This window comes from Myiozetetes cayanensis, unplaced genomic scaffold (assembly GCF_022539395.1).
Source record: "Myiozetetes cayanensis isolate MyiCay16 unplaced genomic scaffold, myiCay2020 scf2-11, whole genome shotgun sequence".
Lineage (NCBI taxonomy): Eukaryota > Metazoa > Chordata > Aves > Passeriformes > Tyrannidae > Myiozetetes > Myiozetetes cayanensis.
Genome location: NW_026087411.1, coordinates 45,837,361 through 45,864,565, shown reverse-complemented (window position 1 = coordinate 45,864,565; position 27,205 = coordinate 45,837,361). Strand labels below are relative to the sequence as shown.

The 27,205-nt window shown below is 40.8% G+C and overlaps 1 protein-coding gene and 1 long non-coding RNA gene across 7 annotated transcripts in view; one reads left to right on the top strand and one right to left on the bottom strand.

Annotated features, from left to right (window-relative positions):
* Nucleotides 1–27,205, top strand: part of PACRG (parkin coregulated) — a 258,467-nt gene that overhangs the window by 208,962 nt on the left and 22,300 nt on the right. For 3 of the 5 annotated variants that reach the window (XM_050316178.1, XM_050316179.1, XM_050316177.1), the window contains exon 6: nucleotides 12,936–13,521. The exons of the other annotated variants lie outside the window; for them this stretch is intronic. In XM_050316178.1, the coding sequence (XP_050172135.1) occupies nucleotides 12,936–13,090 (155 nt within the window). In that variant the 3' untranslated portion in view covers nucleotides 13,091–13,521. Of the gene's footprint in view, nucleotides 1–12,935; nucleotides 13,522–27,205 lie in introns of those variants that run through there. 5 annotated transcript variants of the gene reach the window in all.
* On the bottom strand, nucleotides 400–26,741 carry LOC126640409 (uncharacterized). Of its 2 annotated transcripts, XR_007629031.1 has the most exons (4): nucleotides 26,536–26,741; nucleotides 10,510–10,626; nucleotides 2,300–2,427; nucleotides 400–2,019 (listed from the first exon to the last, which is right to left on the bottom strand). It is a non-coding gene; the product is annotated as an uncharacterized LOC126640409 (long non-coding RNA). The 2 variants fall into 2 exon arrangements; XR_007629032.1 differs by having other exon boundaries at nucleotides 400–2,427.

Genomic DNA, 27,205 nt, shown 5'->3' with positions numbered 1-27,205 from the left:
ACAGCTGCCTCCTTGCCAAATCATAAGCATAAAGGTCACAGGAGCATTTCTCTGTGAGTAACTAATTTGATAATTAGGTGAAATCTCCCTGATCACAAAAGATGCAGATTTGAAACTGCATAGGCTGGGCTTGTTTCCTGCTTCCTGGGAGGGTGCTTCACCACTAGGTTTTCAAACAAAAAAAAACTAAGGCAAGCATTGCTGCCCTTGCTCATGTATTTTATGCCTGCCCTCCTAAAAACACAAGGCTTAATGGGTCACAAGGTTGTTCTGTAAATCTTCCCCCACTCCCTGCCCCCTGGCCCTCCCCCCCTCAACTCACATAACTTTTAAACTCATTGCCCAAACTCAGTCAAACTGGAAAAGGGACAGAGTTTCTGAAAAAAACTGACATCTGGGTGGAGAGGAGAGGTCCAAATTCGTGCCCATGATGAGAGAACTCTTGATGGGGTATACAACAGATACAATGCATCAAAACATGCCTTAGTTTATACTGCCATAGCTGTATAAACTTGCTGTAGAAACTTGCGGGAAACAAATTGTTATTGTAAAGAGGTATAGTGCAAAACCAGCACACATCCATGGGAAGCAGGTATCATTATTGTCTTGTGGCACAACTTGCTTTTAAAGAAGTCATTCAGTCTCACCCAGAAGGAATGGCAATAGCTATCTACCATCAGGAAAACTTCTGAGCTATAGTCTCATAGAAAAATCGTATTTTAGACACTGTTTTGCTCCCTGCTCACCACTGGTTGCCTCTGTGAAACTCACTGATCAGCCTTTCACTCACTTGGACACTGCTCTTGGGAACTTAATTCCTACTGTATGCCATGAGGTAAATCTAATGCAGCCTTACTGAGTCTCCTGAAGAGCCCACGTGACAGATATTAAGTGGTGCAATTTCTAACTTGGTCTGAAATCTCCATTCTAAAAGATTTATACCACAGTGTTGTCTCCTGCCCTGTGTCTCTGATTCTGCCTGACTGTTTTCACATTGTCTTCCATGGACATGGGAAGTTAAGTCAATCTGTTAGCTGAAAGTTAAGTCAGTCTGTTAGCTAAAATTGTGAAAATTGTGCTGTTATTGTTCCTTTCCTATAAAATCAAGTTCTTATCTTATTGTACCATTTCCCCTACAGAGCTAGAACCATGACCCCTGTTTAAGCCTTTCTGAGCTGCTAGATATAGATAATGTTACAAGAGTGAGGATATGTAAATAAACTGATATTAGCCTGACTTCTTCAGTGTCTTCTGAGGATTCAGTGACAGTGGTTATAATCTCTTCCAGACAACTATCAGCAGTTTCAGGAGCTGTTAAGGCAGATGGCTGAGGCACTAGATCTGATGACAAATACCTAAAATGACTTAATGACTTTTCCACATTTTTTGATATTAAGTAGAGAGGAAAGCTTATGCCTCTCTAAAATGAGGATATTACCAAACCAACAAGAGATTTCTGTACTACTCTTTTTTCTTTTTATTAAAAGAAAAGAAAGCAATAGGAGAGGTCTCAAGCACTGGAAGGCTGTTGGTACCTCTCTTCTCATGGACCAGTAACAGCTTCAGTTCGCCCCTCCATCTTATAAAGTCAATAGGTAAGCTGATAGCACATTCCTGAAAGAACCCTATGCTTACATTAATATTGTGGACATTCCATTCTAATCAGTTCCCAGAGCAAACTTGTAAGTAGGCAAGATTTTTGCTCATAAAGCAAAGATATTGGGTTCTAGCTACAGATGTGCAGATAAGCCTATTTACCTTATCCCCATGTTTTGCTACAAAATAACAGTGGAAAGTCAACAGGCTCAGATGTAACTTGTCAGTTGGCATCCTTTGGGATATTTTAAATTACACTAGGGAATAATTATGCTAACCCATAATGCATATATTCATATAAATTAAAACCTTTATGAAACATCCTTAGAAAAATTAACTAGCAAAAGGAATGTTCTTGGCTTCTCTTCCTCCACTTTCAGCCTTTGTTTGTCTTCTACTCCTCCAATGTCCACATTCTTCTCCCTGAGACAAGAAATGTCTATTTTACTTATCAGTCAAGCACTTTGGTTGTGTTGGGACAAGTAATGCAGGAGGACCTTTCCAGATATCACCATTCAGTGATAACATTCCTTGGGGACTCAGGAAGAAATTACCTCACGTTAATTTATGGAGACTAGTATATATTATTCTTTCTCCTTAAAATAACATCCCATAGTTTTCTTCAAAAGTCATCATTCTGCTCTAGCTGCTGTTGTCCCTAAATGCTCACTGATATTTTTCTGAAGCAGAGTTTTCTGTTCACCTTGAGGTAGTGCTTTCAATCGGTTCCAATTCAGGACTGCAGCTGCAGAGTTGGATCAGAGACCTGTAAACTTGCTGCAGCCGTTAGCATTAAACAACGTAGGAGATGAAACAGCCATCTGTGGTCTGCTGAAGAGAAGAGATAAAGGAATTTTGTGAGGTGTTACTTCTTCCTTTCCTCTGGAGGCTGACCTTACCCACTGAGCAATAAACATTCCTGGAAAACTGCAAGAGAATATTACTCTTGAAATATGTCCCACTTAGGTATTAGTCAGGTTGACTTCCAGGTTATCTTTTCAAGGTGTTCCAGATTTATCTAAAAGGCCCCCTTATGACATTCCTTCATAGGAATGGACATTTCATTGTTATTAATGCAAAGCTGACTATAATGTGTGCATGTACTCTCAGATCACCCAAGTGTGAGAAAGCATATTTAAGTTGCCAGAGAAGAATTTTCTTGACAGCTTTTTGCTTTTGCTCTGCATTATAATACATGAAAATGCAAACTTCAAGTACTCAAACACATTGTGCACTGCTATGCTATGTAATGTTTTCTTGGGTGTTCTTTCTAGGCTGGCCAGAGTTGACCAAGAGCAGTCAGCCATATCATTTTTTCCTTCTCTTAGCTCTTCCTTGCTGTCCTGACGTGCACATGTGTATGTGTGTGTATGAGCTGTTTCCTTCTGAAGCTGAACAGTTGTAGACTTGTCAGGCACAAGGGCTGGGAGGGCTATAGGACGTGTGAATGGTAAGTAGAAAATTAAGATTGCAGTTTCAAAATGTAGCATGCTTTAGCTATGTTAGAGAACAGAAATGGTCATATTTGCCAGGACTGGCTGGAGCAAAAAAATTTACAAAATTTCTAATTCCATGCTTGAAAGCACTGCCACAGCAGCATGTCATGATAGAAAACACTCAAATGGCCACTGCACAGCAGATGAAATTACTGTAACTAGTTCACTGCCATCAGCCTACAGAAACATTGTATATGCAGCAGTTTCAGACAAACAACCACAAATTCACCTGAGAAGCAAAGATTTTTTTTTCAAGCATGACTGTTCAGGTTCACTGCTTTTGTAATGAAGTGAAAGGATATTAAGAAAAGTATCACAGTCTGAACGAGAAGTGCTGCATTGTTAGCAGTTGGATGTTCTCTATGTTATGTCACTTGTATGATCAGTGTTATAACTGAGTTCTAGTTCATTACGCCAAGCACGTCATTTATCCTGTTTTGTCACAGAAAAGCCATTTTTCGCTTCCACATGTAGTTCCAGAATAGATGTTTAAAGGTCTTTTTTTTCAGCAAATGTGTGAAAACAAGTACAGTCTTAAGAGATTATGTGCTTATGGATGATTGCAATTCTTGAGGTGTAAGCAATGCAAGTAAGAGTGATGTTTTTTCCTATATTCATACACGCCAACAGTAAAATTGTGTCATGAGCACCAGAAATCAGAAAAATATATTCTTAATTCTTTCTCCTATAGCTAGGATCTATGATTGTGCTTTTTTTTTTTTTTTTTTGTCAGGAAAAATACTATCTGGAGTGAGAAAAAAGACTCCACATTAATAATTTTTACTGGAACAACACCATTTTCTTAAAACAACGAAGAAAAGTAATAAAGCATAATAAAATAAATATATGGGTTTATATATTAAAAATCATTTTCTCTTACAATATTGTAATATATGTGAATACTAGTTTTATCTTAAAAAACTGCTAATCATTTCCCATACTATTGCTTGTATACACACTTACTGTATGCAATTGCTTCTTTGGTACAAACAATTTTATTTAGGGATCACTAAAATGCTCATGTTTTAATAACACTGTGATCCCTTTGTGCAAAAGGTAGGAGTATATTTTAATAAACACATTCAAGGGTCTATGATATCTCCAGTGGCATAGTAAATAATGATTTTATATTGGATGGTAAAGGAAGTAAAAAAAGTTGCATAAGTAACAAAAGGTTTTGTTGTGTATTGAGGGAGTATGTCAGTCTGCTAAATCTCAGTAGGTGGTCTAAGTCAGGTTACTGAAAAAACATGTAAATATCTTCTGTCACCTTCTGTACAGGTATAATTTAGACAAGAAGACTGAGTGTTTTCCAGCTAAGAGTCACTAATGAAATAGTTCTTATTCACTTATCTTTCTTCACATAAAAAAAATAGCAAAAATCAGTCTGCATGTGGTGTATGTGCAGTTTCTACATTGCTTTCAAAAGGCTTCAGCTTACACAATTCAAAGCTGTGAATCTACAGAAACACTACACCTAGGGGACACAATTTCCTTTTTCTTTTTATCTGTTTTACATTCCTGTAAGTAAAGACTACACATCATAATACATTTTAGTTGTATAAAAATTGGCTTCTCTGTTTGCTTGAAAAGGTGTTATAGATTCAAATGTATGCTTTTCTTAATATAAAATGAATAGCTGTTAACTAGCTTTGATAAGTATTTTTTGTGTCCTTTATGTTCTTCATAAAAAGAAAGTAAATTCACATTTTAGGAAGGTTATTTTGGGGGGGGGCGAGGGGGTTGGTTTTAGTTTTTTGATCTATGATATGCATTGAGCCAACAGGAAAAACTGAGAAAGGAACAGTAATCAGATTAGTCAATTTATTAAAATACATATTACATATTACAAGAACTTAAACACCAAGAGATATCTTAACACTTATAACACTGATATCTGAGGAGTGGGGTGTTCCTTTCTGTCTGGCTTGAGGATAAAATAGCACATTCCAGTTTCAGTGCTAGCTGTCCTTTAAACTGCATAAATTCTGTCCTTGTCCTACAGCAATGAAAGAAATCTTGGCAAATCCACACAGTCATTCATAGCTTTCATCTCCTTGTCCCTTCTCAAATCACTGCTAAAACACCTTCTGTTTACTTAAGGTTCTTACTTATTTAACTAAACTAGGGAACAGTGAAACTAGAAAACTGGCAACTTCATGCATATCCAGCAATCTATAGGCATATCTAACAACTTGCTCCCATAATTTTGATGGGAAATTTTGAATATCTTGCCCTATTTTTGTATGGTTGCATTCCACAGAATCACAGAATTGTTAGGGTTGGAAGGGACCTCTGGAGATCACATAGTCCAACACCCCTACCAAGGCAGGGTCACCTAGAGCAGGTGACACCAGAACGTGTCCAGGTGGGATTTGAATGTCTCCAGACAGGGAGACTCCACCATGGGCAGCCTGTTCCAGTGCTCTGACACTCTAAAGGTAAAGAAGCTTTTCCTCATGTTGGGGTGAAAATTCCAGTGACAATAAAGGGCTCATCCTTCTGTCACAAAGTTATAAAAGCAGTCATTGAAATCATTTAGTTGCCAAATTTTTGATGGGCAAGCTAGACCAGAGAGGCTCCTTAAATGGTAATGATTTTGAATGCTGAAACTAGACACAACCATTTCCATTAGTACATGGCAGATGTACAAACATACCAACATTATTAACACAAAGTAATGAATTAAAGAGCTTTTTGCTTGTGAAGAGAAACCTAGGGCTTTCCCTTAAGAGCATTTTGGTTACATTAATAAAAACTTCCATTGGGGGAAGGAGGATGGATTGTTAAGCATCGTGTGTTTGAGCATGTATGTAACTCAATGTCAAAAATTGGCTGGTTTAGGACTACATTTCATACTGAAAGCAGCAATCTTTAAAGCATTTGGGGACTTTCAGGTTTGTCACTTTGAATTACTTAAAAAAAATAAATTATGTTTATTCCACACACATGCAAAGATTTGTTTTTCCATGGTTTAATTCCTTTTGCATTAATGATGCTCTATTTGGATGAGGAATTAATGGGATGAACAAACATTATTTCACATCAGTCCAGAAAAGCTATACAAATTTTGCACACACAAACATGATTTCCAACTAAAAAATATTATTTATATTGTAATAGCTTATATACATGCAAAGCTACTGGAAGAACGTTGGATTCACACAACTGATGCAACTCTTGTTGCACTTTAAGCATGATTTGTAACTAATATATTGTTTTGCAATACTAAACAGTGTACGGGGGCCACAGAGATCTCAGACTCCAGATTCCATTCCCCTGTTGAGCATGCTGTTTGTGTAAGATTATTTAACTCTACTTTGTTTGATATTGATCTGCAGCACAAACATAGGCAAACTTCAAAGTCTAAATTAATTGGAGAAGTCTAAGTACTTACAGAGGAAAAAACCCACAATAATCTCTTGTTTTTTACCTCATTGGTCAGATATGTTTGCTAATAAATTTTGTTACAGAAGCTGTGATTTCTTTTTCATTTTTGTACTTCTATTAAAAAAAAAAAAAGAAAAAAAACCCAAACAAACAACACCAAAAACCTGGGCTTAGAAAGGATTACATCTGATATTGCTAACATTTCCTGGAAATGGAGAACTGCGATAACAGCTGCTGTCTTGGCTCATTTTCATTTGGGTTTTTTGGTTTGTTGGGTATGGGTTTGTTTTGGTTTGGTTTTTTTCACTGCGGCAATTTACAAGTAGTTGCAGCTCTCTCTTGTAGACTTACATTGTTAGTAAAACATCATAAGTCAGTCAAATGTTTCCTTTCCAATCAGAGCACTTCCTCTACTTACTGACTTGTTGACTTTCTGAATAGTATTTATAGTAACAGCACTTACATTGTACAATAAATGCTAATTTATGAAATAGCTGCATATGGAAGATAACTATAGGAAGAATCTATATTTTATGTTAAAGCAAAGTGCCTTCAGTGAGAATTTAAAAAATCTTTTCTGAGGCATGATGGGCTGAAATGTCTCTGTATTAGTATTCTTTTTAAATTCCAAGCATACATGCTCTCTTCTTGGATTGAAACATTCTTCTGCAATCTCTGCAGTACTGTAGCATTGTAAAGTGACAAACACTCAGCACTAGTGATGAAAAATAGAAGGAAGAGCCAAGTAAAGTAAGAGACAAGGAACTCTTAGTGTTGATAGTGTCAAAAAACAGGTCTGTGCCTATTCAAAGATTTGGCCTTTTTAAAGTTATATTCATATGATCAACTTTAATGTTTTAAAGTGCTTTGAAATATAGATGTTATTTTTATAATTATGTTCATGGTTTCATGTCAGGATGTAAATGAAATTTTATTAATTTTTCAGCCAAATCTGTACCTCTTTCTTTGGTATATGATTAAGCTTCCAAAAGCAGTGTTATATATGTTGTTATCTGTTACTATGCCAAAAGTTTAGATTTCTTTTGTATCAAAACACATAATAATTCTCCCTTTGACATTTGTAACTTTAGCAAACCCTTCTTCATGAAGTCAATTTTCATATTTAAGGAGTAGCACTTCTTTTCATCACGTTTGAAATGGCTGGTGAAAAGCTCTACCAGCCCAAGGGAATCTCTGCACCATTTCTCATTCTGGAATTACTCTATGCTGAGCAACTACAGATATTCCACCCTGAGCAACCTAGCTTTGGAAATGGAGCTGACTTAGAGCGGAGTATTTGGACCACATAGCTCAGAGGTTCCTTCCAGCATAAATTACTCTATGAACTCTCCTTTCCAACACTCTAGGTTTGAGACCAGCCTGCATGAGGCCAGTTTGAACTTCCCTGTGTACATAATCTAGATATATCCTAAGAACATGTAGGAGTGATGTTCACATTGCTCTGAGCCTTCAGGAAGGGAACATGGAGTTCTCTGTCTGGGTTAGTAACAACCAGAAGCCGTAACCTCCTGAGTGAAATGAACTGGCAATGTCCCACTGTTTCTTAGCAGACAGGAGGGGTTTATAATCTTACCTGTGACTTTTCACAAACTTTCAATTAAATGCACAGGGAGACTGAACTACCTCATCCTTCCTAGACCTGACAATTTCAAAGCACAGTTCTGAGTCACGATGATAGGAGTGGTGCAAAGGAGCCTTCCTCCCTCTCCCCACAATGACTCATCAGGAGCTTTCATTTTCCACTCCAGTCAATAAGCCAACACCTTATTATTATTTATTTTATTTTATTCTATGGCAATTAAACTTTTCCTAACAAGAAGACTTTGAAAAACTAACTAAGCTCTGAACTGTACATGAGCTCTGAACTTACATGGTGTGAACCCTGACATAGAAGCCTTTCAATCTATAGCTGAAATCAGTTTCTGTTTATTTCTTGGTATTGATGATGACTCCCAGAAGGAAAAAAAAGTTCTGAAATTTTCCTCAAAATATTTTTAATGATAGTTTGTCCTTCTCAACTGCATTTTGTTCTGTGTCAGGCTCAATCTCATTGCAGCTGGCTTTTTTTGTTTTGAAGTAACATTCGGGTTGCTGTGTTGCATTACTGTAAACATTATAATTGCTGAAAATACATGTTGGTTGGACTAGTATGAACAGAGCCACTTAAAACTGGTTTTAACCATAGTTATATTTTACCATGAATAGAACTTTCATCATCGGCAATAAAACGTTGAAAATCGTGGTTTGTGACTGATGTCTTCCATGGCTTGGAACAAGTCACTTTACCTTTCAGTATCTTTGTTTCTTAAGATTCAAAGAGGGAGTAATGATGCCTGTCTTTCAAAGTAGTTTTACTGGTTTGTGTACAAACCAGAAAAAACCCAAACGACCAGAAAAAAACCCCAAAGCCATTATACAAGAGGTCTTTTTTGTTAACTAGTACTACTTCAAAAATATCTGCTAAGAATCATTTTAGGCAATGGTTCCAAGACAACAAGTCGAAATATATGTGTGGGCCTATATGCTCTTAAAATCAATAAAGAATCACTTTCATCGTTAAAGAATAAAGGAATAGCCTTTGAGTTATAATTTGATTAAAAATATTGCCTAAGCTGGGGACATAGGGCTATCTTCACAGTCTCTTCAGAAATCTCTTTTATTTTGTCCTCCAATACTAAGCATTCCACAGATATTTAGCAGGTAGGGAAAATATAATATCCCAAGATCTATGACATCCCTTCAACAACAGGTGCATGAAAACCCTGGTTTTAATTTGTGTCTTCCATAAAGCAGAACCCTTTGGAGCAGTCACCACCAAGACTGAACTCTGGTATCTGTGAAATACTTACAAGCAATATATTTGGGGGATTAAAAAAACTTCTTTTTGAAATCTGGCCTACCTTGAAGTGAAATCTAATAAACTGAAAAAAGAAGTGTCTCAGACACTTTCAGATGCTAACAAATATCCAGAGATAAGAATAGATCTGACTGAGCTTTAAGGGTTGTTTTACCCTTCTTGTCCACTCCAGAACTTCAAAACTGCCATATTGGGCTCTGAGTGCATTGGGAGAAACTTGCTTGTCCTTCTTTATTCCAATAAAAGTTTATATTTGTAGCATTATCCTAATGAAATTTTAAAGTGAAATGAGATGGAATACAAATAACACAGAATTTCTTTAATATCCTGAATCATTAATAGAAGCATGTCTAAACTCAAATACAAATCATATTTTAAAGCAAAATTCAAATCCTCCTCTGTTCCCTGCCAAATGCTGAGTTCAGTCCCTGAGGGTCTGAGCAGAGTTTCCTTGGCTACAGCAGCTGGCATTGTCAGGACAGGGAGTGCCACTCCTGGGCTTGGTGTGCTGGGTGATTTCATCAGCTAACACAGGTCTTGACAGGTGCAAAGACTTTCACTTCACTTTAAGGACCGTAAAACCTTTGGTGTGTGATTTGGGAGATTGGGAACTTTTTGGTCTAGGAAGGGAAAATGAGATCTTTTCCTGATTGTAATCCTCTATATCTGTTAGTAGTCCTTCAGTGCATTTCTTCTAAACACAGAATTAACTTTGGTTCTGTCTTGGTGACTGCTGAATTTGCCATACGTTTCACTTTGAGGCAAAGATATGACAAATGTGCTTCCTAGGATTTTCATGTTGATTTATTCTTCCTTACAAATGACAATTTCATAAAGAGCTTGAATCAGATCCATATTCACACTTTACCCGTGCAACATTTTTGTGGCTGACGAAGTTGGCTTCTCAAGCAATCTAACTTGAAGATAAAGTCAAACCAGAGAAGGGCACGCTGAGTCTGCTATACTTCAGTGGCTATTTTTTTCCAACTAATCATCATTATTATTATGAGTAGATATTTACCCTTAGGTGCAGATCATTCTGACTCATCCATGTAATGGATGTTGTCCTCTTGGGTTAATGATTATCTTTTTTGTCTGAAAGATTTGTTAATTCCTATAACTACATAGGATAGCTATTTCAGTACTTACCAGGTGACCTCGATGCTGACATAACCTTTCTACTATTGTTGGTTGTAGCTTGTGTCATGACATTAGTGTGAATTATGGCTGCCTTGAGGATACAAACCTTCATATAGCACAGATGGTCTGCAGGAAAAAAAAATTGTAATGATGGTCTGCACATCACACATTCATTCTTTGCTTGCAGACTATTTCCTTCATCATTGCCTCCATCTCTTAGGTACCTTTTGATCAAGCATCTAAGACATAATTTTTTGTACAGACTATGCTTTCTAATAAAGACCATAACATGTAATTCTGGAAAATACCTCTTCTACCAGCATTATCACTGAGCCTTGTTGGCTTCCTCCAAACTTCTTTAGCAATGTATCCCCATTACTTCCAGACAGCTGATTTTTTTTCCTTCTTCTTTGAAAGAATGATGAAAGCTGTGTAAGCTCATTAGCAGAGCATGTGTGTAGGCTTAAAATTACAGATAATAGACATATGGTTGGAAAGTCAGTAATTCCTTTACATATTTGCCAAGACTTAGGTCAAGGTTCAGGGTTTCCTTTGCTCAAACTGGTGAAATCAGAAATACCTCCAGGTGTTCTGGGGAGTGCTGGCAGCGTGCATGCAAGGTAGATGATGAGGCACAGTTATCTCAGTTGTTTTCTGCAAGAGCAAACCATGTTTACTTGCAATTGCACTCAATTGTAATGTGCTTTTCTTTTTCCATTTTGTATAAGCCAATCATTTTTTTAAATATCTCTTGGTGCTTTTTATGCAGTCTAATAATCTGTTATTTTTAACATTACAGTAAATGTATTGTAATAAATGTTGATGTCACAACCCTGACTTCTTATGTCAGTGAAATTAAAAGTTAATGTATTCAAAAATATTTGTGTGCTTAAAAGTAATCATAATTTAAAAAAATTACCACCTTTCCACTCAGAAGCACAGCCCTTGTATGTCACATCTGTATTTGTGTAACCATTTCATAAAAAGCAAAGTGACATAAATATGTGTAAGCAGTTTGAAAAACTGATGTACACATAATTAACTTGGAGTGCAATCAGATATATTACAGGAAAATTCAGCAAAAGGATGATTTTTACCCATGTTCACCACCTCTTTTTTCATGAGCATGGTTCTTCATTTCTTACTGGTAACAAAGTCACAAGCTTTAAACTCAGAGCCTTGGCCTTAGATCTGGGACAGGATATGAGGATGTGTGCAGTTGTCCATCTATGTCTCATCGACCAGGGCATCTGGAGGCAGCAGTGGGAGCAAAATCTACTCTTACCCTTGTGTGCTATGTTTCTAATGTGAAAGGCAGCAATACCCGAGGAGCTGGTTGCGTTGTCTTGACAAGCCTGTCTGTCACTGGCAGGCTGAGAGTGTCGATGAGCAAGCAGTGTTGTTTGAGATGTTAAATGTTTCTTATGGGCATTTTGTCCCTGCTGCCTACATTGAGCCCACTGGCTGCTTGCATGTGGATTACCTTGTAGCAGTGTGACAGCTGCCCCACCTGGCCACTACGCCACGTGTTACGTACACCATCTGAGTATATTGTGCTCCTACCAAATTATTTTTCATATATGTCTTGGAATATATATTCAGATACTTTGCAGAATATTGTTTTAAAACCGACTGAATTATATTTTCTTCCTTTAAATCTCTTAGCGTGTTGGCAGTTGAAGTTATTTCTTATTGTTCTTGCTTTGTTGTCACAGTTGTTCACACTGATTTTTAAAGAATTATGCCTTATGTGTATGATCATGTGTCACCCTTGCTAGTCCATGTTAGAGAAAGCAGCACTAAATGCTGCTGCATCTGAGGGCTGCAATAATTTTTCCTTTCGACATTGACTTTTACACATTTTTCAGGAAGCAGAAATTTAACGAGTACCATGTTATTCTCCAAAAATCTTTTAGGCCAGGTGACATTCCCTCTATCAGAGCAAAAAAAAAAGTATTTGAATATGATGTCTAACAGGGAGCAATCCCAAACCAATAGGTTTTTAAGATTTCAAACCATAACAAGTCTAGATTAAATCATGTTTTGTAGACAAGCACTTATGCATCTGGCAGTTGAATTTTATCTTAAATAAGCAATATTAGAAATAAAGATGAAATGGCTTTAAGAGATTAACTGTGTAAAAGAGTTCATATTTATCTTATAAAAGAATGTGTTTTCTTTATTTTTATTAGGATTTTTTCTTAGACACTAAAGTAATGCATACATGAATTTTAAAGGCGTATGAAACTGGAGACTGAGCAGAACCTTAAAGAGATACCAAAACCATCCTGTTTTCAAATTCAGCTCTGTTTCATGTCACAGAACAAAGTTTTTAATAGAGGCACAATGACTAACCAGCAATTGCAGTTTCCTATGTCATTATTTCGAAGTATAAGACGTTAAATATAATTTTTTTTTTGTCTTTTATTAACCAGTTAATTTAGGTGATGGAATAGAATACAGCCAGCAGAAGCGTGAAAATATTGGAGTTCTCATTCAAGAGACACTGGAAGCCTTTGAACGCTACGGTGGAGAAAATGCTTATATAAACATTAAATACATGGTTCCCACTTATGGGTCATGCCTTTAAACTGAATTATATTAAATGGGATGATTCCATCTGTGTGCTAAAAAAACTGTATCTGACTCTGTATGGTATCTTGTTAGTCATGCTTTATTTTCTCTACAGCTGCTAAAATAGTGGCTTCTGGGGCATTAGCACTATTGTGAACAAGGCTTTCCAATACATAAATAGTGTCTGTTCCTTTGATTACAATGGTGTACTGTGCTTGTTTGTTCCCTGAAAGAATCACTCCTTTATAACAGAGCTGACTCGAGCAGGAATCTGAGTTAAACCTTCACTTGTATAGACAATAAAACTATAATTTTCATACGCGATTCAGCAATTGCTGTTCTGTGTCCGCTTGCCCTGAGGGTGATGTCAGAGGCTGTAACAAGAAGAGTTTATGCTGACTGCTTAATAGGTGTTTGTCATGGAAGAGAAACACCAGTTCAGCAATGCCTCTCTAGCAGCTGTGCCGAATAATGTGCACTGACATACAATAAAACTGTTGAATGTATATAACAATTGTAGCAGGAAAATTTATATCGTCCATTATAAAGCACTGTCATTAAATTAATCCAGGTTTTCTTACACACTCTGTTCTCGGCTTGCAGGTGTTTACCTTTCATGGAACTTGGGTTCCTCTTGTTGATCATAAGGCACAATCACAGTTTTGAAGAAAAGAAGCCCAGAAAAAACTTTAATAAACTAGATAGAAGATATAGGGTACATAAAGTATTAGTCCCTAGTGACACTTAATCTGGGTAAACACAGAATATACACATACATTTTTTAAGGGCCCTGGGTATTTTTTGTAATTGCAAGGTTGCTATTGCTTTTCTGTTATTATTATGGTATGTATGTGTGCAAACAATGTAACTATTGTTGCAGGAATCCCTTACAATTTCCTACTCAGATAGTTTCTCCCTGCATACCCATAACACAGAACTGATATAATCATGGATTTAAGTAATGCTGTTGAAATTGACTTTATTGCTTTTTAAGCATTTCTATACGATAAACCTACGAAAAAATAAAATAAGTCTTACAATTTTCAAGGACAACCATTTAAAATTATCAAGTCAGCTCAAAGCAAATCAGAGATATGAGGTTTGCCTCAAAAGCATGAGACTTTAAAAAGTACAGGGTTTGGGCTCATTTTGCTTTTATTCTGGTTTCTGGAAGCTCTTAAAATATATGCAAGTTGCACTTTCAAGTGTTTCTCTGTAACTGTTAGAGCCTGAAATGCACTCTTTGGTGTTAGACACATGAGATTTTTCCAAGTGTTTATCCATATTCACACCTTACAAGGCTTGCCCGAGTGAGAGACATAGCCCCTACGCTGCCCTGCTCTCTTGGATGCCTACTGGAAGCGTGGGGAGCACCATCCCACCTGCTGAAACTTTGAGCCATATCTGTTGTTAGACTGACATTAGAATTGCCTTTTTCTGTTCTGTGGTATCTTCAGCCTGAGGATTTTTTTTACTTTCTTCTCTTTCCTGTAATTGAAAAAAAGTGAAGAAGATTTTTACTCTTCCCACCTCTTTGAGGAACTGCAGCATCAACTCGTGGGCACTCACCAGCCCCGTGGCTGCTGGAGGTGTGCCTTTTTCCCGGCTCCAGAGACATTTCTTTTCTATTTGTTTTTGGTTCTTTCTAAATTTTCTTTTACATGGTTTTGCCAGAGCTTCCCTCAAATCCCTAGAGTTTAGACAGTATCTATCCTGTGTCCAACATACACCTGTGATGGATAAGGACATTCAAAACGCTGCCTCATGTCTAGGATATCTGTAAATCTTTCACTTTCCAAGCAGAAAGGAAGGTGAAGCCTAGCTCTAGGCCTGTGTTTTTGGAAACTCAAGAGCTTTGTCTTCAAACCATGCAGCACAGAGGCTAGCAGAATACTACAGGGGAGGCAAGGCCACATCTTCCAAAAATGCCTTTCTACTTGCCACTCTGGCATTATCAGCACAGCTTTTGCTTGCACTTTCTCCCCATTTGCCTTGCATTGTCCCCTGCACCAATGAGCCATACTTTTTCATTTACTGGCATCTGTGGGTCTGGTTACTGTGGCATTGCAGGTTTCCCGTGAGTACAGAGTGTGCTGGAGGACTGCAGCTCAGAGGGAGCTGAGTTATTCAGCTCAGAAATAAACCAAGCCCTTCATGAAAGGAAAAATCCCAGGCCACCTTTCACTCCTCAGCTATTTGTATTCTTTCCTTAAGAGAAAGTCCAGTATTGCTCTTTGCCTGAGATCAAAAAGCTCTTCAATAGCTGGCTTCAGTTCCCCTGCCGCTGGGCTTCAGCCACAGAGCTGCTCACAGAAGGGACAGTGCGGGAAAGGGCTCTCATCCCTGTGTTTTCCCCATCCCATCACCCCTCTGCAATCCCAACAGCACTGCTCCTCACCAGCTTTGTAACTCTGTTCCCTGCTGACTGACAAAGACACACCGTGGAAAATGGGTACTTCGTGAAGCTGCAGACTTGCCCAGACTTGATTCCCTCAGCCTTGTGCTCTTTCTTTCACAAGACATTGGTTCAACCAGGGGTGACCTTATGGCAAACTCTAAGGGCAATAGAGGTCATGCCCATTCACATCAGGAAAAATAGGTTTTACGGTAAAGTACTTTTATTTGCATGTTCAGGATGGGAACATTGGCCTCTATCATACTATTTCTATGCCTGGTCCATTGCTTTAAAAGTGAACATTCTCCCATAACCTTATTATTTCTAGGACCTGGACTGATAAAATGAAGCATGAGAAAAAACACAGGTTGGTAATTTAGGAACACTGAGAATAAAATTGTTTTAAGATGTCATTTTCCTAAGTCAAAATGTAGGTCTTCCAACCTTGACAGTGTCCCTGTAAGCATGATCAGCAGCATATTTATAGGCAATTACACCACAGCTCAGAGCACTTTATAAAGCACAAGATCAAGGACTCAGGTGCTTAAGCATATGAGTAATACTATATCATTCAATACACTGCTTAGCTATTTTACTATGCTCAAAAAATGGGATTATGGTTAAAAAATAGTAACTGCCTCTTTTTTTACCAGGTTGTGTAATTGTGGTCACTGACACTAGGGACAAGCCAATCAACAGTTTCTAATTGTAATCAATTAGGAGGTGCTCTGGGCCAGGTTTCAAGCAGTATAAATTAAGTGTAGTGGCATTGAGGCTAACTTGGTGTTACAGAAGTAATGTGGTTTGTGCCTTACTCTGAGGTCTTCTGCTGTTTTCTAGCTCTCCAACGATTGCAAGGTAAGGGACAGAAGTGAACAAATGTGTGGACAATGAAGTAAGTTGTTGGTGCTGGTTTTCTGAAGCTTAATGTTTGAGATATCTCCAGTTTATCTTGATAAACATGTTAGATAGGTTGGCTGGTAGCTGTTTAGCTTGAAGAACAAAAAACATATGGTAACAGCAGGGAGGAATAATCTACCTGTGGCTGCCTTTGTCTTTCATGATCATCAAAACAGGAATAAAATAACATCTTCTGGATGATTCTTCCCCAAAGCTGTGTAAGGGAACTCTGTAACAGGTGTCAGCGTTCAGGGAACTCTGGCACTCCGTGAATGCTGGCAGGTGCTATAAAGCAATCACTGTGCAAGCTACTGAGGCATTGGATGCTACAATTTGCCGGTGTGAAGGTGAGCAGGGGCAGGGGGGGCAGCAGCTCCTGCCCAGCTTGGGCTGGGGCTGCTCGGGCTCTGCAGAGGGGCAGAGCCTGGCAGAGGACAGGGCAAGCTGCTGCCAGCACTGGTGGCAGGGAGCCGGAGCCAGGCTTCTCGCTGGTAGCTTTCCAGTGTTTCAAAGAGATGGAGCTGCCAAAAAAGTTTGAAAAGAGCCTCCCAGGAGTCAAATACAAAAGGGCTATGGGAAGCTGTATGTGGGAGGGAAGGTATGGGACCCTAGCTGGGAGAGTGTTTGTGTGTGGGGTGCAGGGAGGTGTAGTTGCAGCCAAGCAGGGCAAAAATAAAAAGTTAGAGCAGACACTATGTGCTTTCCTAATCCTGTCTGGAGACCCTCTGACTTCCAGAAAAGCATTCTCCAGTCTGAGGGGCTCTGCAGGCAGTGGGGCACATCACATTTTTCCACTCATCTGTAACATCCTGTGTTTTCTGCCTTAAATAAAAGCAGTGATGTTTGTGGGAACTCCATATAAAGCCTGTCTGCTTGCAGCCTCTCAGAGCTGCTTTGTGCCTCCTGGAGACTGGGAGAGGAAGGTTTATGCCCTGGCAGGACAAGAAGTTCCCTGCGCTGGCCCCATAATCCTTCCGGCATGAGAGGGGAGGGAAGGGGAGTGTGTGTGGTGGGGCATATCTTAGCTGTTCTTGTTCTTGCCTAGCAATTCTAGCCTGGGTATGTCTGTGGGGCTCCTTGCTGAGAGCTCTCCCCTCCTTGGGACACTGCGTGGTGTCTTCTGGTGAGGTGGGTGGAAGCCTGCCTGAGCTGAGGCAGCAAACTGCAGCCTCAGGGAGGAAAGAGTATGTTTCTTGGGAATCTGGGAGTCAGCTTTGTGCTTGGAGTCCCATTTGTGGTGCCACAAATACTTTTATTTTTTACCAACACTCATGAATGAGTTAAGCAGCTCTCATGAACCACTGGCTCTTAAGCTCCATGGTATAGGGCTGTGGGTGCAGCAGGACAGGGTCAGCCTGCCCAGTATGAGTGACAGCACTGCTCCCCTCTCTGGGCTTCCCCTTTAGCAGTAGGAGCACTTGATCTTGGCCACCTTGCTGTGGCACGCACCAGCTGGCTGTGTGCCCGGAGTCCCCTTCCTCCAGAGGAGAGGAGGGGCCTGCTTGGACTTTTGCTATCAGAGGCACTGACAGAGCCCCTCACATAGAGAGGAAGCCTTAAGCTGAAGAAGAATGGGCACCTTTGTGGAGGAGAAAGCTCAGGGCACAGCCGTTAGCATGGCCAGGGGCGTTTTTGGGACTGTACCTTCTCTGCTGTTGTTGCTGTGGGTGCCCATGTACACCGTAGCCCTCTGCATTTGCTATGGGCTGCTGACCCTGGCTGCTGGGGGCATGGGGTGAGAGGGGATGAAATGGGAACTAATCCTGTTCTTTTCAAATGCTGAAAAGAGAAGTTAAATCCCAGCCTGCTTACTCTGCCTTGGTGAGGGTAGGTTAATGATTGAGGTAATGAGAAGAAAGAGAGCACCTAAACAGAGTATCATAGTGTTTGGTTGCCTGTCTCAAGAAAAGAGTATGAAATACCCTTAGTTTATTAAATGATCTCAGCAATCCAAACTTCCTGTGTTCATCTGCATCAGCATAATGTCTTTGGGAAAAAACAAATCGGAGGTTAAGGCTGTTGGAGGGCAGAATAGGATCAACTGCACACCAGCCTGCTGTTGCAGTTTGCTCTGCAGCACAGTGGGAACTTGTTGATCTTGGGTCTCATCTCTGCACCCCTTCTACCTCTGTAGCCATATGATACACAACTTGGTAGTGGCTTTGATAGCATACTCCTCTGCAGTGTGTTGTGGTCACTAGCATCTGTAACCACTGTGACTCTATGACTGCCATGGAGTCATGCTTACCTTGCATGAAATGAAATCATTGCTCTCTAATATGGGTAAAATGATCAAAGAGAACCTGTGCACAAACTCCTCAAAACATATCAGAAAGCTCAAGAAGGTCTCCACATCACAAGCACAGCGTGTCAACACCATGTTCAGCAGTGTCAGATGCTGAGGCCCACTGGGAATAGGCAGGCAAAATTAATGTCTGACAAAGCACCTACCTCATCTTGCACACTGTTGCAGTAATCAGGGGGCCTGGCTTTAAATGTGTGGACCATCCAGTTTTGTACCAGATTTCAATTTCTGTTTTCTGGATGTAATTCCTAAGCCCTTCCCTAAGGAGCAATTACAGCAAAGCAGCTTGGCTTACCTAACTCCAGCCCTAGAAGCAGGGAATGATATCCCTGCATCTGGCCATCTCCATCTCCTGCATTAGTCCCATTACCTCATTTTCACGTTTTTGCTTCCCGCTTCTCCTGGGTCCCAGTGGTGCTGTGCCGAGCTGGAAGAGATGCTGAGGGAACTGGGTGGGTAGAGGGGCAGCTGATGAGAAGAGACCACGAGTGAACAGCTATTCCGGCAAAGGCTTTTCCTTTGCACTTTATGTTTTGGAAAATGTGAATTTTGGGGAACTTAAGTCCCTGGGCAGTAGCTGAAGCAAAACATCTCTGGAATGAGATGTTTTCCTCTATTCTTCTCCTGAATAATCTTGCAGTGTATTAGGAGAAAAACATCACCTCTGCTGCAGGTGGGGAACAGGAATGAGAAGAAATGGTGGGAAGCTCTTGGCTTGTGAGCATTGAGAGACTGCATTTGATGACTTTTTTGGGCCCCCACAGCATATCCCAACCCCCTGCCTCTCTGGCCCCCCAGCTACAACCTGAGTCTTTTCCATGGCTGGGAGTTTTATGGGTTTTCTTTGGTGGAGCCTTTCTAGGCTCTGCTCATATGGAGGGCTGGACAGGTGCCCCACTGCTGCCATATGGGGCAGTCTGGGACTTTTCCCCTTGCTTCCTGGAGGCATGCTTGGAGCTGCTGATGCTGCTGCTGGTGAGGAGGCAGCATGTGTTCAACTGGCTTCTCCTCCAGGCGTGGCCATCCCCAATATACCCACAGCAACATCCTGCCTTGGTGGATGGGATATCATCACCATCATCTGGCATCATGGAGCTGAGCCTGGCTTCTCCTAGCCAGCAGCACAACCTGCCGAGCCTCTTTCCCCTTTTCCTACAGGGGCCAATGTGGTGGTGGTGTCCCAGGCTGCAGCAAGCCTGATCCCCAGCACATGCTGGGCAAGAGACCCAAGGGTGGTCTGCAATTCTCCACCTCTTTGGAAAGCAACTAAGTTCTTTATGAAGGAAAAGAAAATTATAATAGTATCTAAAAGAAATAGTACTTTTCATCAACTACTTTAAGTCCAAGTACAAACCTCAGATCTCTTCCAAAATACTCTTAGTGCAGGGAGGGGAAATACCTGGAAGTCCTCATTTAGCCCCACGTTTCAGTGCGAATTATTCCTCCACTATTTACTGGAAGAACTCCATGCCTGAAACTTTTTTTTTATTAACACTGAATCATCTCTGTCTGTTACAAAGGAAGAAATTGCTACTGCACTGCCTCAAGAATCAAAGTAAAGGGAAACATCTGCTCTAGACTTCTTGCATCCAATTATTGCTTGCTATGCATTATTACTTACAGGAGTAATGCGACTAAATTAAAGCTTTCTTCTCTTGTGTGTGCTCTTATGCATTGCTTTGGAATAAAATGTGTGGCTTGCTTAAAATCAACCTACAGCTAAAACTATGCCCACATAGAGCTGAGCCCACGTGTACTTGGATGCAATTAAGGGCACAATTGGAGCATTCTGAACGATTGCCTTTAAAAGGCCTTTTGTTCACTCCCCCATAGGGACTGGGTGTATAAGGACGTTAAAATGCAACATTAAGGAAAAAAGCCCTCTGTGAAGAATTCTGTAGAGGCACAGCTATGTTTTCTGTAGCTCGGCAGCTGTCTGTATTCAAAGGCTGGGGAATGACTCGTGTTGTGAAGGTGATGATAGTTTTGATAGGAATCCCCCGCATCACAAGAATGTTTCTAATGAAGGAGGAAAAACCCACCAGAAACATTCCAGGGCTGCGAACCTGCAAACGGCCAAAGCCAGCATCCAAGCTGCTCTGCCAAGACAACGGCAGCAAATCCAGCTTCTTCTGCAGAAGGAAGAGTTAGCGGTTATTTTTCTTTTCCTTCCTTTTTGTGGTGTGTGCAGTCTTACCAATGAGCTTAATTGATTGAAAAAAATACCTGGAAAATAAAGCTCTTGAACTTGCATGCCTAGAAACCTACCAGCATCACGTGCATAGCAAAGGCCACTCATCTCACAAAATACCACAACATTTCACAAAGGAGGTTTAAGAGCTCCAATTGAATAAAGCTTTCTCTGTGAAATATTGTTATGGATCTACAAAGCAGTTAAATCCTCCTTGGGAAAAAAAAAATGTGTACATCTCTCACAGTGTAGTGGCAGCAGTGTAACTGCCACTGAGGACTCTTTAATAAGGGTTTCTTTATCAGTAGAAGGAAAAAATAAATCCTCATCGCAGAAGAGAAATTTAAGTTAGCAAATTCTGACTATATGCTTTTAAATTCTACATATATATGTATATATATACATATTTCCATATATATAAATCTGTGTAATAGTGCTCTGGCCTTCTTTAAGGGATGGATCTTCCTACTTAAGTCTAGTAATGACAATAAAAGGGCCTAAATTAACTTCATAAGACTGTTTTCTGTCAATAATTCTGTTACTGACATAGTGAAGGATTGATTTGTGGTCTGTGTTATAGCAGCTTTTAATTATAAGACAATTTTGATACCACATGAAGTAGAAAAAAGTGGGCAGTTGCAAATTCTGCAGTATTTTTTCATACATATTATAATGGTGGGGTTTTTCTCCTTCAAGAAAAAAAATTAGTATTCCTTTGTTTTCAGTGGGATTTCTTAAATTGTTTAATCCTTGAGCATGTTTAGGTTTCTCAAGAAGATGGTTGCATTGCCTCTGCTCAACAGCTTCTTTTCATATCCACAAATATTTTCAGCTCTTTATTACCACTGTGTAGCATTGCACTGTATTTTCATGCCTCCCATATTGCTATAATTATGTTTGGGGAATGGAGATGGATGGTGTGTTGAGTGTGTGATGGGTTTCTCCACAGCCCTCACTCAGGGCTGTTTTCTGTAGTTTGATCAATAGAAGGCAGTTGTACAAACAGTGGTTTTTAATTTCCAATTTCAGTTTCAAGTTTCTCATGAGAATTTCAATGTTTTTCTTAAAATATAGAGAAACTTCATTTGCTCTGCTTGAGACATTTCATGGCATTTGTTTCCATCTCCCTCCTGTGAAACCAAGGCACTGATGCTCCTGGGCCCTCCAATGTGGACACACATGCATCTGCCACCCCGAAGGCTCGGGGAAGCTGCTGCTCCTTCATAAATGTTCCCAAATAAACCTCAAAGGGCAGATGGTGTCACTGAGGTGCAGGCAGGTCTGCAAACTTGGCTGGGGGTGAGGTGAAATGAGTTGTGTGCCCATCCCAACTTGGAGCTGGGCTTGTGAATCAAGCGTGGGAGATGCCCTCAAAGCCGTGGTCTCCAGGGACGTCAGTAAAAGGACCTTTCCCAGTACCAGTGAGGTACTCACCCAGCTGTGCGTGGCCCTGGTGGTGGTTGGGCACATGCTGAGCCCAGTCCTGCAGCACCCACCAGCCTGCTCCTGGCAAAAGCAGATGCTCAACGTGCCCAGTGTGCACTGAGCTGCCAAAGTCTCTGCACATCTGCTTCCTTCCTGCCACAACAGATGGTTGCTACAGCCAGGAAAAGCAGCTGGCAATTGGCATCAGATAGGCTTGGTGGTTGGGAGGAGGAGGATGAAGCAGCAGCAGGGCAAGGGGTTGAACACAGCAATATTTTTTTCGAGGGAGATGCTTCTGCTGCTTCTTTGGATTAGCTTTGTTCCAGACAAGAATAGGACTGATGTATATACTGCAAATATGGAGAGACTGGGGAAGAACTGTGACCACTCACTTCTAATGCTCAGCAAAGGACCACTTTATTCCTCAGTGGATGTGGTGGAGCATTCTGGTGGGCAGGGCAGAGCACCACATAGCCCTCTTCCTGGGGGTCGACAGCTCCCCAGGGACAGGCAGCTGAAGCACAAAGTGCTGCCATGCAGTCGGAAGTGTTGCTATTTCTGCTTTTAGCTGAGCAAACTGCAGTCACACAGAAAATGTGTGCTAGAGCAGAGGGTGAAACCCAGTCACTTGCTCTAACAACTGCTGATGCCGTCCTGGTGCCAGACCTCCTCCTCGCCTCTCAGTCTCAATGAGAGGAAAATGAGGAAGCAGTGCCGTGTGACTGCTCTGGTTTCAGTTCAGCACGGACAGAACTGGCTGTGGCTGCACAGAGCTACAATTGCAGCTAAATATTGCCCATTTTAGCCTTTAGATTTGCCTTAATAATGTCAAAGGGACTACTCGTATGAAGAAGACAGGAGCTTACCTTAAATTTACATTGTTGCTGTGCAGTAGGTTGTATGGAGGTTTTCTCCAGTATATTTTTTTCTTCTACGCTGAAGCAGTGCTGTAGAAGGACTGTATTTGCATGTAACCATATCTCCATCTTATAGCTGTGGGGTCTTTTCAATTGTCTTCTCTGTGTCACTTTGGTTTATGTGCTTTTAATCTGTTTTGCTCATTAGCTCTCAACCTGCAGTTTTCTATCTAAGTCACTTTCTACAGAAAATGTCAGGAGGCTGGGGAGCTCTGCCTCTTACATCATGTTGTGATTTGATAAAAAGGTAGAGTGCACCTTTCTTTAAATGTTGGCTAAGGTTAAAATTTGTGATTCTTTTCTATTTGTTTAAGAACTTATACGAAACTGCTGCTATCAGACAATAACAAGAATCATGAAATTGCTATGAAAGGCATTTCTTTTTTATTGTGAACTTTACACCTCTTCCCTTATTTCGGTAAATGCCCAATAAAAGTGCAATAAATCCAATACTGTAAATGCACATAGAGAGGGTTTGCACTCTGGGCTTTGCAGCTGCCTGGCTTTCCTGCTCCATGCAGTGCCCAGCCTCCTGTGGTGCCAAGGCTGCCTTTTGAGACCCCCACTATGTGCCTGGAAAAACCCATCTTGCCTGCTGCACATGTTGCCCAAGTGCACCCTGCCATGAGCTGCCCACCTGATGCCATGCTCGAGGGAGGGAGGAAAATAACCCCAAAAAACAGGGGTAGCTGATGCCCAGAAGTGTATGGGAAGGGAGTAGGGCAGGGACTGCACCCCTAGTATGGACACGGGAGGAAGGGGGTGCAGGCTGTGCTGCCCTGTCCACAAGGGAAGGGCTGTGAGATGGGGTGTGTGGTACACTGGGGTCAGCCCACTTCATCTTACAGGTAAACATGGAATTTGTGAAAGAAATTAAACTGAGGGGGAAGGAGAACCAAACTTTGTGTCAGCAGCTGCTTGTACTGAAATAGAAAATAGCCTTTAAATTGGAATTTAACAGAGAAACATTAAACTGTATGTTTATGCCTTACTCATTTTCTCCTATAAAACCCAATGCAAATAGCAAAAATGGGAAAGGAAAAAAAACCCCAAACATAAATTAGAGTTGAACCAAGCTGAAAATAACTTTCCTGTAAGACTAAGACTGACTGTAACCCTTCATCTGTGATACCCCCTTCCATGACAGGAAGGATGCGATTGCCCATGCACAGGCAGGGAGATGGTAGGGACCACCTCAGCAATCCCTATTTCTGCTGGAGCCAATTTGTGCAAGAACCTTCCAAACTGGCACAACTACTTCTACCAAAATTTCGTGGGTATAAAGGCAGTGCTCCCTCCAGCCCCAGCTAGAAGAGTAGACTCTGCTGAACAAGATTAATAGGCCAAACTGCAAATTTTAGATCTCGTATGGGAACACCAATGTGACTGCTTGCAGGCTTTCCATGCTGAACTGGGAGCAAGTGTGTTGCAGGGTGGGATTTGCTGGAGAGGTATCCCATATAGCTGTGGACATCCTGTGGCAGAGCTAATGAGAGCACAAGTCCTGCCACAGTGTTTGCCCTTAGGACTAGAGGCTGAGTCCTAGGCTGTTTCTGTTCTGTGATTTTTGTCCCTGGCTTCTTTTCCAGGAAAGTGAAACCTACCCCTTGAGGCAAAAGGTAGAGCCCTCTTCTCTTTCCCATCTTGTCTTGTGTTCTCCACTGCCTCACTAACCCTGATTTACAGCTGTGTACAGAAGAGCAGAACCAGCCTTCCTAGTTGGTCAAACTCATTTTTTTTTAGCTCAGTCCTATATTTGTTTGAATTTTGATCATATTCTCCTTGAGCCGAATGATGATCTACTGCTGCTGACTGAGTCAATGATTACAGCAGCATTGTGGACACCACACTAGAGAAGCAGCAGTATGTGCTGCTGAAAAGGTGGCTGGTACATAGACCCTGTGTGTTAGGCTTTGTTCCCCCATCTAATGGCCTGTTTGGGCTCCAGGATGAAAGTCCTCCTGTGGGCAACTTCATCGTGCCAGAAGAGGAATATACAGCTGTTGTTTCAAGGGATGGATCCAAACTGACCTGCAGCTGGGCAAAAATGTCTTGATAAATTACGCCTCAGTGAATGGTCTCCCTGCCAGGCCATGGAGAGGCAGCAGAAATAAACTGTTCTCCCAGCAACTGCTGCTCAAATCTGGCCACCTGGTCCCAGCCTGTCTCATCCTTTTCTTTCTGTGGTGTTTAGCTCAGCACACCAGCGTTTGCTCAGAAATGCCTTTGGGCAGGGACAGAGCCCATAGCAAGCAGGAAAAATGGAGCTGAGCTCCTCTGAATTTAAGGTTTGCAGGGAAGAGCTGAAGAGGCAAATATGAGCATAGGAGAAAGTGCTTAACATCAAAGGGTTGAAGGGTTGAGGTGAGGAAGTTGAAAAAAACCTAATGTGAAAAGGAGCAAATGTTCCAGGAGGAGACCAGTAGTGTCTGGGAGAAGAAAGGCAGCAGTTGGGAGCAGGTCAAGGCAAGGAAAACTGGTCATGGGGAAGAAGGCATAAGATGCAAATTAACTAAAGAGCAGAGAAAAATGCATATCCCTGTAATAGGTGGACATGAGTGACTGAGGAGGAAGAAAAACTCCTGTGCTTTTGCTGCTGCAACAGGAGGATGGGGCTTCTAGATCTCCCTCTCAAATGATGCCTGGGAGCTGACCACATGCTTCTCCAGGAGCTACTGATTCTAAATATGTGCTGTGGGACACCACAGTGCTGGAAAGACATTAAGTGCTTACAACTGTGATACAAGACAAATAGATACTTATCCCTGTGTAGGAAAGAGAATACTGCTTAAATATTTAATTGTGTTTTGGTTTACAATAGTTTAATGGTGTTAAAGCGTCTAAAACACGCTTACAGAAAAATCAGCATTCGAAAGCTATAAATTATTCTGGTTGATTCCCCCCCCTCCCCTAGATAAAAGTAACCATTTGACAACAGTCTCCCTCAAACAATGTAGCCCATGACAGTCTCATTACAAGATAACATATTCTCTTACATGTCTGAACCAAACTACTGAGAAAGTGATAAGTGATCATTCATAGATGCAGACTGGTAGCTAATAGCATCCTCACTTACCTTCGAAACACTGAGCACAGTTAAAATAAACTCAAGATGTATGCATGCAGAAAACTCAATTGCAGCTGCATCAGAGATGAACCAAAAATGGAAGCATTCAGAATTGCTAGTGTAGAATCCAAATAATGACCCACAGTAGATGTCAGCCTGAGAGGACAACACATGCTCTGTAATCACATTAAAGGGGCTCTGTCTATGTGCTCAGGGCCCACACCCCAGTAAATACATATAATTCTGTCCAAGTAGACCTACCATATAGCTGGGCACTGGATCCAGGTAAGAAAGCTTCTCCCAGTAAGGCGTCAGGAGTGTGTGGTGTTTCCTTTTCTAGACACATCTGGACTTCAGCCCCCATTGTATTACTGCAGAAGTAAGCCAATACATCTACTGGTTAGGAAGAATAAGGTGGAAAGCCAGATGAAGGTGGATGTGTCACTCTGTTTCTTTGCTGAGGCTGTTAGGCTTCCAGTGCCCACTTCAACAAGGAAATATTTTAAAGGTCCATATTTAAAAAGTATTCTAAAAAACCAAACAGGTTAAAAAATGGCCTATTTACACCTTGCAGATTCCTTAGGGTGTCTGGATGCCTCAAGTCACTGACCTTTTGGAAACTTTGAACTTGTCAAGCTTGACCTGTGACTGCCTCTTTGCATGGGACAACTGCCTGTACATGGTGCTGGCGTGTTACATGTGCACAGCCCCAGGTGGCCAGGCAAAACAGGAGAGCTAATACAAGCACTGCAGTGCATGGAAATGGCAAATTTTATGGATAATGCTATATAATGATTTATTAAAACCTGTGATTCTCCAGCAGCTTTTATTGTATCATCATAAACCAACACTCCTGTATAGTAACTTAAGCTGGGTAATTCTCTTGGTTCTTCACTCAGGCCAACAAAACTACATGTAAGGTTGGATCAGG